At 43.2% G+C, this 12,139-nt stretch overlaps 2 protein-coding genes across 6 annotated transcripts in view; one reads left to right on the top strand and one right to left on the bottom strand.

Annotated features, from left to right (window-relative positions):
• The window catches only part of asic1c (acid-sensing (proton-gated) ion channel 1c), a 63,307-nt gene extending 53,590 nt beyond the window's left edge, over window positions 1-9,717 (bottom strand). The window contains exons 1-3 of one of the 5 annotated variants that reach the window (XM_029830590.1): window positions 9,625-9,717; window positions 8,885-8,992; window positions 4,419-5,297 (exon numbers count right to left, since the gene is read on the bottom strand). In XM_029830590.1, coding sequence (XP_029686450.1) covers window positions 4,419-4,973 — 555 coding nt within the window. In that variant the 5' untranslated portion in view covers window positions 4,974-5,297; window positions 8,885-8,992; window positions 9,625-9,717. Of the gene's footprint in view, window positions 1-4,418; window positions 5,937-8,884; window positions 8,993-9,624 lie in introns of those variants that run through there. The other 4 variants (XM_029830592.1, XM_029830591.1, XM_029830593.1 and 1 more) reach the window with 4 other exon arrangements.
• Window positions 9,718-9,749: 32 nt separating this feature from the next.
• On the top strand, window positions 9,750-10,679 carry h2bk1 (H2B.K variant histone 1). Its single transcript, XM_003975256.3, has 2 exons — window positions 9,750-9,963; window positions 10,035-10,679. The coding sequence occupies exons 1-2, from the start codon at window positions 9,850-9,852 to the stop codon at window positions 10,269-10,271; spliced, it is 351 nt and encodes a 116-aa protein (XP_003975305.1). The 5' UTR covers window positions 9,750-9,849; the 3' UTR covers window positions 10,272-10,679.
• The last annotated feature ends 1,460 nt before the right edge of the window (window positions 10,680-12,139 follow it).

The raw sequence follows: 12,139 nt of genomic DNA, 5'->3' as shown, positions 1-12,139 counted from the left end.
GGAAATATAAGCGTTGGTGTGTGGAACATTTAATTATTGCGACATATTGCCGCGGACGAGCAGCCCAGTCGTCTCTGCCGCCATCCATCCTTTATTCCCAGTTAGTGTGTGCTGGAGTCTATCCCAGCAGTCACTGGGAGAACGGGGAGGGTCACGCACTGGAGAAGTCACCCGACCATCACAAGGCTCCAGTAATGAGGTCTGCTGGGTGTGATGAAGGATTCAAGTGTTGCTTAGATGCAGCATCTGCATGATGTTTGTCGATTAGACTTTCTAATTTTATGTGTTTAATCAAGTAAATAAAATAGGCAGGATCGTCTACGCTGCATGAACGGCAGCAGCATTTGGACATTTAAACCATGAAGAGCTGCCAGCAACCATAGCTGATTAAAGACAAACTCAGAGGCCTTGGGGATGATTATCTGCATCGCTTGGACTGACGAACACTAACAACAGGTTATTTATTTACTAACACAATACTTGCTCTTTTGTTTGATCGGATTTTCCAGCTGTAACAACGAAGCCAGATTGCAAAGGTTAAAGGCTGGAATTCATCTTAATTTCAATCAAAGCAGCCCTTTAAAGGCTCACAAACACATCACCTGCAGCAGTTACCACAACGATGTGTGTGTTTATGTTCAATAAACTGGCTTAAACCCGGCAGATGGACATTAGAAAATCTCGGAAATAATTCTCTCCTCAGTCTCCACGGCATGACCGATCTATTTTTAGATCTTGTGTAATAGCAGGAGAAAATAACAAAGTCTCAGTTTGGGAATCTTTGACATATTTACTGCACCAAGTCTTTATCACATCTTCCTTTGAACAGCTGGAGTCTGCAACACTGAAATTTCACAAGACCTTAAGCGTAAACATGATTATGCAGCATGTTTTAAACGATGTTGCTGCCAGCAGGTCAGATGCGTGGAAATGTAGGCTGGCCCAACTCTGACACACAAATCTGTAGGTGTAAAATGTGTTGACATTAATTACAGATGAGAATTAAGCTGTAATTAAAAAGGTGCCATCAGGCATGGGCTTCCAGTAAATATACATGTTTGTTTGCTTATTTTTTAAGAGTTGTTGAAGAGTTGAGCTCTGTATCTTTGCAGTGGTTCTTTTTCTGTGGCACAATTTTAAGAACTCCAGCAGCTGAGTGTTGGGCATAGCTCTGAACTCCGCCCACATACACACTAAACAAAAATCAAACTGTCTGCCGCAGGTATGGAACACATTTTTAGTGTTTTGCTGCTGCAAATTCGATGTTGGGGCACGAGCTTTGTGAAGCGTTCTCACTCTAGATCCCCGTGCATGAAGCTAAAGCTCCACTTGGCTTTGCTCTATCTCCGCATGGTGGGAAGAACCGTAAACAGAGGTCCGAGCATGCGCGTCAGACTGGCCCGGAAAGATGCTGGACGGCAGCAGCAGATGCCAATGTTTGTTCGTAAATGTGCCAATATTCACAAACACATTTTTCAGAAGGCATACTTCAGGAAATGGAGGCATGAGAAACAATTCTGCGCTAAATTAAACGGCCCGCATTGATCAGGGATGAAATTAAATGTGTTAAATGTGTGTAACAGCTACATAGTAACGCTAAATGTTGTAAACACAGTTTCTATTACACACGTATGGCGTCTAAATGTCAAAGACTGAGTCCAAAAACAATAAAAACAACATTTATTTGCGGAGATCAAACTTAATCCGACTGTCAGCAATCGTTCCCTCAGCACCCGGTTTAGTTTAAAATGAAAAAAGTTGCATCTAAACATCCGAAAACATTGCCGTGATCCGATCTGATTTCCAGCTGCCGTGAGGAACGTAAAGAAACGAGGCCCAAAGTGACTCATCACAATCTGTCAAGATTTAAGAATGAAGCGTCTTTGCAGTGAAATTCTGATGAGCAGCAGCTTGATAGTAGCAGAGTCGGTGGATTCATTTCTGTTTGCAGACAGGGCAACAGCGCTCATGGTCACTCGTGCAGCGTTAGCAGGTTAGAACAGCACGCACCAAAGAACTAATGCTAATTTATACATGTACAATACAGTGCAGATTAATGGTGATGTCAAAAGTAGAATTGTATCAATGGTTAATTTATGGCCTTCATTCATATTGGTTAGTAATTTTCAGATTTATAACACTGGAATCCTTTTTTTTATTTTTTAAATCTCTGAGGGTCCATCACAAAGACCGTTTTAGATGGGATACAATGAAGAGCAAGTGCAGAATAGTCAAGCTTAAAAGGATACAGTATGTGATTTTAAACATTACCTGAATGAGGTCTTTTCATTGAAGACTTTGTGATTACCTTTGTCACCCAGTTTACTCTCTCAAGAGGTGCTGTAAGCACACAAACTGATGTCCAAGCTCACGTCTGATATCAACTAGTTAGATTTGCTTTGGGAATAACCAGGAGTTTCACGTCAGGTGATGAAAGACCAGCATCCATTTCTTATCCACACACAAAAAGAAAAGAGAAAAAAGCAAAATGGATTGAAGTTTAATTATAAACATAAACTGTGATGGCCGTTTTCTCTGCAGCGCTGGGAGAAAAACCACCGCGGCATCATGGGAAACTAAAGCAGGATCAGAAAGACGACAGTCTTCTCAGCGCCGCTCGCTCTCGTCTTGAAAAGTTTTGTGTAAATAAACAAAAACGTCTTCAGACAAGTAGTAGAAACACACGTGGACAAAAGGCCCCAGATGGGAACCGACACAAGAACCTTTCAATATGGTGCCAATGTTAACTGCTGCATCACCGTGACCAGCCAAGCCTCAGTTATAATTATTACTCGTCCCTACAAGCAGAGACAGTCTGGACTAAATACAGTCAACTTCAGAGGATGGTAATGTAAAAACAACACTTCTATTGGAGGTCTAAAATCATTTTTATAATCAATTACTGAAATCCATCAGTAGCCACTGAAATTAAGGCTGGGATTCTTTTTTTTTTTTTTTTTAAATAAAAAACATGACATGTAGAAAATCATTTAGAAAGATTGAAATTGTGAATGCCATTACTGGAATTAAACAATCCTACCCTCCCTTTGTCCTCCCATTTATTACAATGAAAAAACCGTTTTGATGCGTTTTAGTTCTCAACTGACTCACAAGCTCCACTTAATGGGAGTCTCAACATTCATCATTCCCACAATAGTTTGCACGTGAATCTTAGTCTGAAGACATCTGTGATGGGAATCAAGAACTGAGAATTTCCTGTAGTTTCCATATAAATTATTATAGGTCTCCTAAAGCATTTAGAGGAAGACTTCAGAGTGCAATTAACTGAATTGTACATTAGTGGCCACTAATGCACTAACATAAATCCCTCTGAAGCTCTTAACGTTACTATTGTTTCTACTATACAGGACCTAAAGTCTGTCCCCATAATCAGCCCGGAGTCTTTTAGTGTGTAAGATTGTATATTTCTAAGCATTAAATGGATGTTTATTATCAGCTGTGATAGATGTCTGTCAGAAGATTCAGTTCTTTTGTGTTCTGCGATGGATCCATGACTGGATTCTTAACAAGTGGCTCAAACCAACATGCGTCTCTTGAGACTGAAACACAACCTTTGTGGGGAAATGTTGGTTCCATTTACACAAAACGCATAGAAATTTAACAGCGCTTCCTTATTAAACTGAGAAAACACTTTCACAGCACTCAGACATCCACTGCAGACGGGACAGACCTCAGCTGCTACTAAACAGAACCGCAGGAGGCTCGTTTTACTGCTGTTTTGGGCCCCGTCTAGTCTCTTTTAACCACTCATGCAGGATGGCGTGGCAACTAGTAAGGAAAAAGTCACAAATCCACCCAGGACAGGTCATCTGGACTCTCCAGTTTTAGGGCTGTGGTGAATCTTCTGCAGACCATCAGACAGCAAGAACCTGTACTTGTACAGAACCGGACCCAGAACCTTCCCACAGCACCACCCTCCACCGAATAAGCTCTTCTGTCCTGCTGAAACTGACTCACCTTGGCACAACTTATCATAGCTGGGAAACACATACGAGTCCACTTTTAAAGGGAAGCAGGCGATCATTCAGAACATGTTCTAGATACATGTGGATTACCAACTTTGTATTGTTTTCCCAGGAACAGTGCCCAGTTCTAAACTGATAGAAGCTGTTTTCTGTATTCACAAAGGAGAACACATCAAAACCCAGGGAAAAAAAAAAAAAGCATCAACTAAGGACACATCTGACCAGAAGATTGTTGCACAGTGTAATATCGACCACAGCTTCCTGTCTAGTACTATATTAGACTATATCGAAGTACCAGTGACAGCAATGTGTCTCCACTAAATTTCTCAAGCAGTGGTGAGACTAGGTTTAATACAATATATCTAAACATATTAAAGGTCCACTCTGTCAGGACTCCGGGGAAATGGAGCAGCCGAGGCAGGCTGGACTTACTGTGCTGAAGTTGACCGGGTAGCAGTCCTCTCCTCTAAAGGTGCACTGCAGCAGCATGTCGTTGATGTCGTGGCCCGTGCGGTTGTAGAAGTCGGTCATGTTGAAGAGTTTGGGCTTGAAGGTCTGGAAGTTGGCCTTCTCCTTTAAGGTGGCCAGAACTTCGGGGTCAGCCAAGTGTGGGTTTGCTATTTGGTAGTTGTTGTTGAGCAGGGCCAGGAGCTCCCCCACGTGATACAGGTCATTCCTGGTGATCTTGGAGAAACGGAACTCGTTGAGGTTGCAAAAGGTGACGGCTGGAAACGTGAGGTTGGCCGCCGCCACCTCGTCCAGCTTGGTGACGTGAGGGTATTCCAGATAGTATAACACTCTGTCCATGCAGACCACCATCAATAAGCCCAGTGAACCCAGGAAGGAGAGAGTCCAAAGAAACCGGCGGAATGTCATGTGCCCATAGGCGAATATGTGACTCATGCCATGCAGGGTGGATATGTTAGCAAAAGCCTGCAGGTTGGATGGCCTGATGCTTTCAATGCTTTCCTCGGAGCTCTCTTTCATGATTGTAGAATGTTTGCAGCACTCCCTCTCCAAGAACTTCGGGTTAAAGACTTTGCTTAGCAACAGCACGAGTCGAATCCTACCGACGCCGTCTTCAGACGCTGCTTCTTGAGAAGTCTAAATAAACAGCTATCTTAAAATAGTTGTCAGTCTCTGGAACTGTTGACTTTTCATGACAATTTAAGCGTCCGGCAGTTGTCCCGTCTTTTCTTTCCCTGCGTTTCTCCCGCGTCTTCAATGCTCCGCTGTCCTTTGTAGCGACACCAAACACAATGACAGCTCGAGAGACACCCACTTCTACCAATACGCAACGTCTCCTGAATCCTGAGTGGTGTGAAAAGGGATGAAAATACAAGAGATGAGAAAAGAGAGAACAGAGGCAACAGCAGACATATGGACAGGGGCAAGAAATGAGTGTGGGAGGGGGGACTTCAATGGAAAAGCCTAGCCTTTTGAGAGAGGTGCTAAGCCTCAGCAGTCAGTGGGACCCTTCCTCCTCTAATGGCAGAGAATACCTCTACATCACTGTGATAATGGGATGCAATGATTTTGTGAATGGAGGTAATAAAGAGAGAAACGGCTCACTCGTCCCCCGCTGCCACCTTCCCTTTTCTCTTGGGTCTTTTTGCTCTTCTGTTTTCTTCCACAGATGAAGACGAGGGGGGTCAAAGACCTCCGACCAGCCCAACACTGTGCTTGACAACCGGCGTTTGCGGCTTTCCGCGGGTTCCACTTCTTTTTGCACAGATCCTCAGTTAATGGGAAAGACCACCTCTTACAGCCTAATGGCCACCCCCGACAGCAAAGGCGCTAACGCTGCTTCGAGACCTCCAGCTTTATTCCTGTTAACATACAGATATATATTCTGCCGTGTGGAGGCTTTCACTCTTTTCTCCTTCCTCTCTCTCTGCTCTACCACTCCCCCATTCCTCGTCCTCTCTCTCTCCCAGCGTCCCTCTCTCGCTCCCTCTTTAGTAGTCAGGATCCATCCCACTGCTGAATGGCTGCGTTGCCCGTGTCTGTGCTCACATGGGTTCTCTCAATCAGAACGCCCCCCCCCCTTCAGTCTTGTTGTCATTCTCTAATCTGCTTCGCCCGACGTGTCTGCTTAAACCTGGAGAACGCCACAGGTTGCTTATTGCATCAAAAATAAAATAAATCCAGAAAATAGAAATCCATTTGATTGCTCAGCGTCACTCGCTGGTTACCAGGGAGGTCTTATTATCATAACAATAGGTAAAGTGCCAAGGATGTGACCGCAGCCCTTGAGGACTAAATCAATATTCTTCCATGGTAACCAAGCACAAAGACCATAGCAACCATTACCATAGCGGTATGCGGTTCTGACATAAGTAAAGCATTCTGTCGGTTAACTTTGGAGAAATGCAGCGTCCACCGTGCACTGACGCTTGTCGTTTTGTTTTTAACACAGATTCAAAGGCAGCCTCCGATGACAGAATCATCATTCCACCTGACAGGACGCGCAAACTAAGATTAGGTCCGCTACAACAACACCTGTGATGCTGCAGCTCCCACCAGCCCCCTTTAATCACTCCACCTACAGCCACAGAAGCTGAAAACCAACATAGAACAGTGCACTTTTAATAGCTGAAAGCATCCTGACAGTGTAAATATATTAGTCCCTGTTGTCAGATTGTCACGGAAAAAAGGATGAAGGAGACCTAAGTGGTTGGTGTCTGAGTCAAGGCTGGCTCAGCCCGTCTTAACCTTTAAATGTATGAATTCATCTGTACTGCTTTCTGCTCAGTCCTGACATATAATGATTAATGTTGTAAACGCTTGATGGATGACGCTGCGCACATTTGCGTACGAGACCTTCACCGAGCCTGAATGTCTTTATTCACGCAGGTTTTGTCCTCCGCAGACACGGCTGCTTATTTGCTGCAAAGAAATATCAACATAGTACGACTGCGCCATTGGAAAGACAGAAAATATAGATTTGGTTTAGTTCTGTGAAAAATCTTGTGCTGGTTTGTCCTGTTAGAACTGATCTGTCATGTGACCAACACGCTTATTACAAACTACAATGTTTATTACATGTATGGTACGATGGAAAGTTACCGCAGCAACAGCCTGGAGGAAAAACCACAGACTACTCGTCTTACTTACTTTTCTCAGCTTAGATTTAGCATCTTACATTAGCGCAGCACAACTCAATTAAACTCAGACAAGCGTCCAGCTGAGAGATGTTTGAAGATATTTAGACCATCTTAGTTGTTCTGCAATGATACATCGACCAGTAAATGATCTTCTCATCCCCCCGTTAATATGTGTTCCATCAGATGTTTGTTTTATTGCTGTATGATAAATCCTAGTTTATTCAATAAGGCTAAATTAAAAACGCTAAATCTTTGTCGGGGTGCGAGTCAGTGATGGAAAACTCTGAAGAAAAATCGATCAACTTTGGGATTGTTTAAATTTATTGGAGGATATCTCGTAAATGGGAAACTACGTTTTAGCAGCGAGCGAGGACAGAAATGACCACGATGTGATGTCGTTTGTCCCACATTTGTGTGAATGATGGGTGATGTGGTGGGAGGGGATTTACAGAGACACAAAATGGACACTATGAGAGCCAACGCTGTGAAAGACCTGGCTACTGTAGAAGATTCATTACAGGGTTCATGTGTAAAGGGACACATCCTGCAAAAATAAATAAATAAAAATACAAACAGGCAGACGCTCGCCAACGTCATGATGTGAAAAAGAGTGATAAGCAGATTTGGCTTCATTTCTGTTGTATGTGACGGTTGAATAGCTGTTGAAGTTGGTTCTCTCTCCAGCACGCGCACGCACGCACGCACGCACGCACGCACGCACGCACGCACGCACGCACGCACGCACGCACGCACACACGCACACACACACACACACACACACACACACACACACACACACACACACACACACACACACACACCTTTTACATCATCTACTGCCACATGAAACAGAAATCTGCCAGACAAAAGAGAAATATAGCTCTGGTCTCAATCAGCCAAAGGTTGCTGTTTAATGACCTTGCATAAAATGAGGACTTATTCACGGAAGCTGATGCTCTCCCAGTAATAATCAGAAGGCAAAAATACCTTCATGTTAAAAAAAAAAACTTACAATGATGTGTTTCTACGCTGCTTATGTTCCTTCTTATGCAACATGCTAATGTTCTTAAAGAAAAGCTGCAATAAAAGAGGAAGAATATTAAAGATTTCCCAAGAGATTGTTCATTAGAGATTGTTCTTTAGTCCATTACCGTGTATTTTCTCTTGTGACTAGTTTATTTAGGAATGAAAGTATCAGTGTAAATATGCTGATGATTCTGGTCTGAGGGGTAGTTGGGTTGGACGGACCCACTTCAGTCTGTGACGTATGGCCAAAACAGGTATGAGAGAACGTGCAAATGCCTTGTTCAGGTCAGGTTTTACAACTCTGCAGGAAGAAGCTGGGCTAGGTGATGGACCATGCAGGGGTTAGAATGCAGACAGACTTCATGGTTATACACTCAGGTTTTAAGTTTTGCCCTCAGAGGGAACAGTGACACCTGGTGGCAAACTGGTGTAACGGCGGACCAACATGACGTTCCAGTCGTTTTTGTCGAACTCTCAACAACAAATTGTCAGTCAATTAAATCTAGTGCATCATGAGTGCCAAGTGATATATGTTACAGACAAATATCGGCTGACAAGAACATCCTGGGTTTTACTGAGAGTTATCATTTTATCTTTATGTATGTGGTGATTTAGACCAACATACTTTTGCTGGCTGAAATTTATATAAACTTTTGGAAACAGATACTTCCCAAAATCATTTATCTTCGACAAAACATACAAATATTCCTGGGCTATGTAAAAAGTTATGCTCTGACAGGAGATAAAATAGCGCATGAAACTCACATAGGCTCCAAACTGGTACAAGTGCGCCACCCAGTGGAAGCGGTCATCATGTGCGCCAGTAAACCCCGACAGCAGACCCGCGAGCGCCTCCAGTGGACGTTGTTCGAACTGCCGTATTTCGAAAGGGATTGAAGACGTCAAGTTTTGATGCGATCAAAGCGAAAAATTAGCACTACTATGTAGTTTACAGTACAGGTCCATGATTTACCACGGTAATAATTAGTATTTCAGTTCTATTGGACATTTTGATATTGAAAGGATGGGTGCAGAAAGAGCACTTTTTAAATATCCAAATATTAATAAGAAAACGTGTGGACGGATGAAGGGACACAGGGGTTAGAGGACAACAAACAGTTTAATTTATTCTTCCCGTTTCTTTTTTCTTCTTCTCTGCCATTTTTAGGATGATGGAGCTTTTTTAAGGTGATGGAGCTGCTTGATTCGGTGCTTTACGCACACCACATCACTGTCACCCCCGGGGACAATTCGGGGTACCAGGTCAGTTTATTTTGCCTGTTTCTGGACTTTTTTGGGAACTTTCTGGGTATCAGGCACCTGATAACCAAGCAACCCTCCTGTACAGCCATACTCATATTTTAGTTTATCATTTAGCCTCAGTGAGTTTAAATGATTCCCTGTTTAAATAAATACATGCCTGACTGTCAAAACCCTGTCTCAAATTACTCCCTTTAAACTAAGTTTTAATTGGCTTGTGAAGAGAATACTAAAAGTCACTTTACCAGCTTGGATGGAACCTAGTTTGAAGCCGGATAAAAGCAGCACTTTTATTCCATCTCGCCGTCCTAATTTAATGCGCCGCGGCTGTAAAAGTCAAACAGGTGAAATAAATCAGCGGCTAATTAAGCTGCGCCATAACCCGCCGCCCGCGGCTGCTACGACCGGGATCATTATTCCTAAAACCGTCTGATTCAGCAGCTGGAAACCTTCACAGAGTTGGAGAAAAGATGACTAACGATCTCTCCAAAAAGAAGGGGAAGACTGCAGGTGACAAAAAAGGTAAAAGAAAGGTCAAAAGAAGGGAGACGTACGCCATGTACATCTATAAAGTTCTGAAACAGGTACGTGTCCTCACTTACTACCCATCAATTCTGTCTGCTGCTGGTAAAATAACTGGCGTTCCGTCTCCGAGGTTCATCCGGATACGGGGATTTCGAGCAGAGCCATGAGCATCATGAACTCCTTCGTGAACGACCTGTTTGAGCGGATCGCCACGGAGGCGTCCCGGCTGGCTCAGTACAACAAGCGGTCCACCATCACCAGCAGAGAGGTGCAGACTGCGGTCCGGCTGCTGCTCCCCGGGGAGCTGGCCAAGCACGCGGTGTCCGAGGGCACCAAAGCCGTCACCAAGTACACCAGCTCCAAATGAGGACCGGGGTGCTTCTGCAATGTCTGATTTATTCGATGCATCTGTGCGTGTGAACGCAGGGAAACTGTTATAAATCACAATTGTTTTGGTTTTTGAATGTGTTTACATTTGTGAGTACGAGACGTAACGACCCTGTGAGGCCGCTAGATGGCGCCATTGTGTGTATCACGGTTTACTCCACGAACATGAAACTAAAAAGTGATGACAGAGCAGCCTGATGTATAGTCCATACATTATGGACGGGTAAAACGGAGCTTATTTTCCACGTGCTTTTCTTTCTACTGTAGATATGCACCAAACTTTTCAATGTCAATAAAAATGCATCAAGTTGTAAGAGGCTGATTTGTGTGACACAGCTCTCACCATGACAAATGGCCTCGTAAAAAAATAAAAAATTATGAAATCAAATCTTTGCTGTGGTTGATAGTGACCCTTTAGTTTCTCTCCACGTACACTTAATGTAAGATTGTAATATTTTACATTGACCATGAATGATACACTTTATTGTATCTGCATAAATTGGAGGAAATGTCTTAATTTTCTGTTACTGAGAAACCAACGGTCATCCAGAATGTCCAGTTGATATAAGTAATTTCATATGACATAATTTGGCAGCACCAGGCAAGAAATTGACCTGAAATGGATGTTAAAATTATTATTTTTATTTCTACCTAATTAAAATGAAAATGGCACACAAATGTTAACTTATCAGATGGAAATAAATATAGATTAACACTACACTGTTAAATCTTGATCTCTTTGTTTTTAGAGTATGGTTTATATAGATTGGTTCATGGGTATATGGTTAGATAGATGGATCCCTGATCAGGCTGTTGGCGTTATAACAGACATATTTATAAATGTACAGAGACAATAACACCATTCATTAGCTTTTTAAAAAGCAAGAGTGTTAACTGAATAGTAGTTGATTAAAGGATAATCACGGTAGCATTAGCCTCGGTCCATTCAGCTGCTGCTGAAGGTCCGTCTAATCAGGACACCAGGCCTGACACACACGTAATAGGTGACCCTTCAGCATCCAAAGAAACGGCGTCGCACTGGGAAAATGCACTTTGGTGTGGGGTGTTATCGTTGAGAGACCCATTTCAGATGTTTCTCAGTGTTCTTGGTAATGATGTGAAATCTACCGATGTTATTATGTGGGTTATGCAGCCTCTGATGGCACTGACTTTGTTCATGATTATCATAGTCATTTAGGGTTTGTATCTTGCACCCTTCTCCATATCCTCCTTCATGCCCGTGCCGAGCGGTAGTCATCGTGGCTTCCTTTAGGCAGAGAGCTATGAACACATTATGGATGGGTGCATTAGTGAGTGATGCAGCACGCGGGCTGGCTTGCCTTGTTTTTGTCTGAGAGTGCATCATTAGAAAATGTTCCACTTGGCAGGGAAGCGCGTATTAACTGCAACTGCAATGAAATGAGGTTGTGATAGATGGTTAAAGTTATACGGGACTATTAGGTTGAAATATGAACCTCTCAATTGTCGTGATGAAACAGAGGGCTATTTGCGTGGTGATCAGTGCATTGAGAGGCAATTGGAATCTGCAAAGGCCGATACAATTCATTATAGGTAGCACGCTCTGAGCTGAAAGAGTACAGAAAAAAAAGTAATCACGCTTCTGCGGAACAGTTTGCCACCATTGTTCAGACTGAGGCTCTATAAATTCATTTATGTTTTCCACTAATATCTCAAACATCATGATGAGACTCCTACAGGGGTCTTTGTCTGATTCCTGGTCTTGAGTGTGAGCCACGGAGGTGGGAGGGAACCAGTTTTGATCGGCTGCGAAGTGTGTTTTAATGGCGTGGACGAGCGCAGAGAGACCACCTGTCCGTGCTGGTGCAC

The sequence above is a fragment of the Takifugu rubripes genome, chromosome 22, assembly GCF_901000725.2.
Source record: "Takifugu rubripes chromosome 22, fTakRub1.2, whole genome shotgun sequence".
Classification (NCBI taxonomy): domain Eukaryota; kingdom Metazoa; phylum Chordata; class Actinopteri; order Tetraodontiformes; family Tetraodontidae; genus Takifugu; species Takifugu rubripes.
The sequence above is the reverse complement of the archived record's forward strand: the minus strand, read 5'-3'. Positions and strand labels throughout refer to the sequence as shown.

Bases quoted from the DNA above. Each gene is read 5' to 3' on its own strand.
- h2bk1 (XM_003975256.3), top strand. From the start codon at position 9,850: ATGACTAACGATCTCTCCAAAAAGAAGGGGAAGACTGCAGGTGACAAA. The intron at 9,964-10,034 runs GTACGTGTCCTC...TCCGTCTCCGAG, and splicing joins TCTATAAAGTTCTGAAACAG to GTTCATCCGGATACGGGGAT.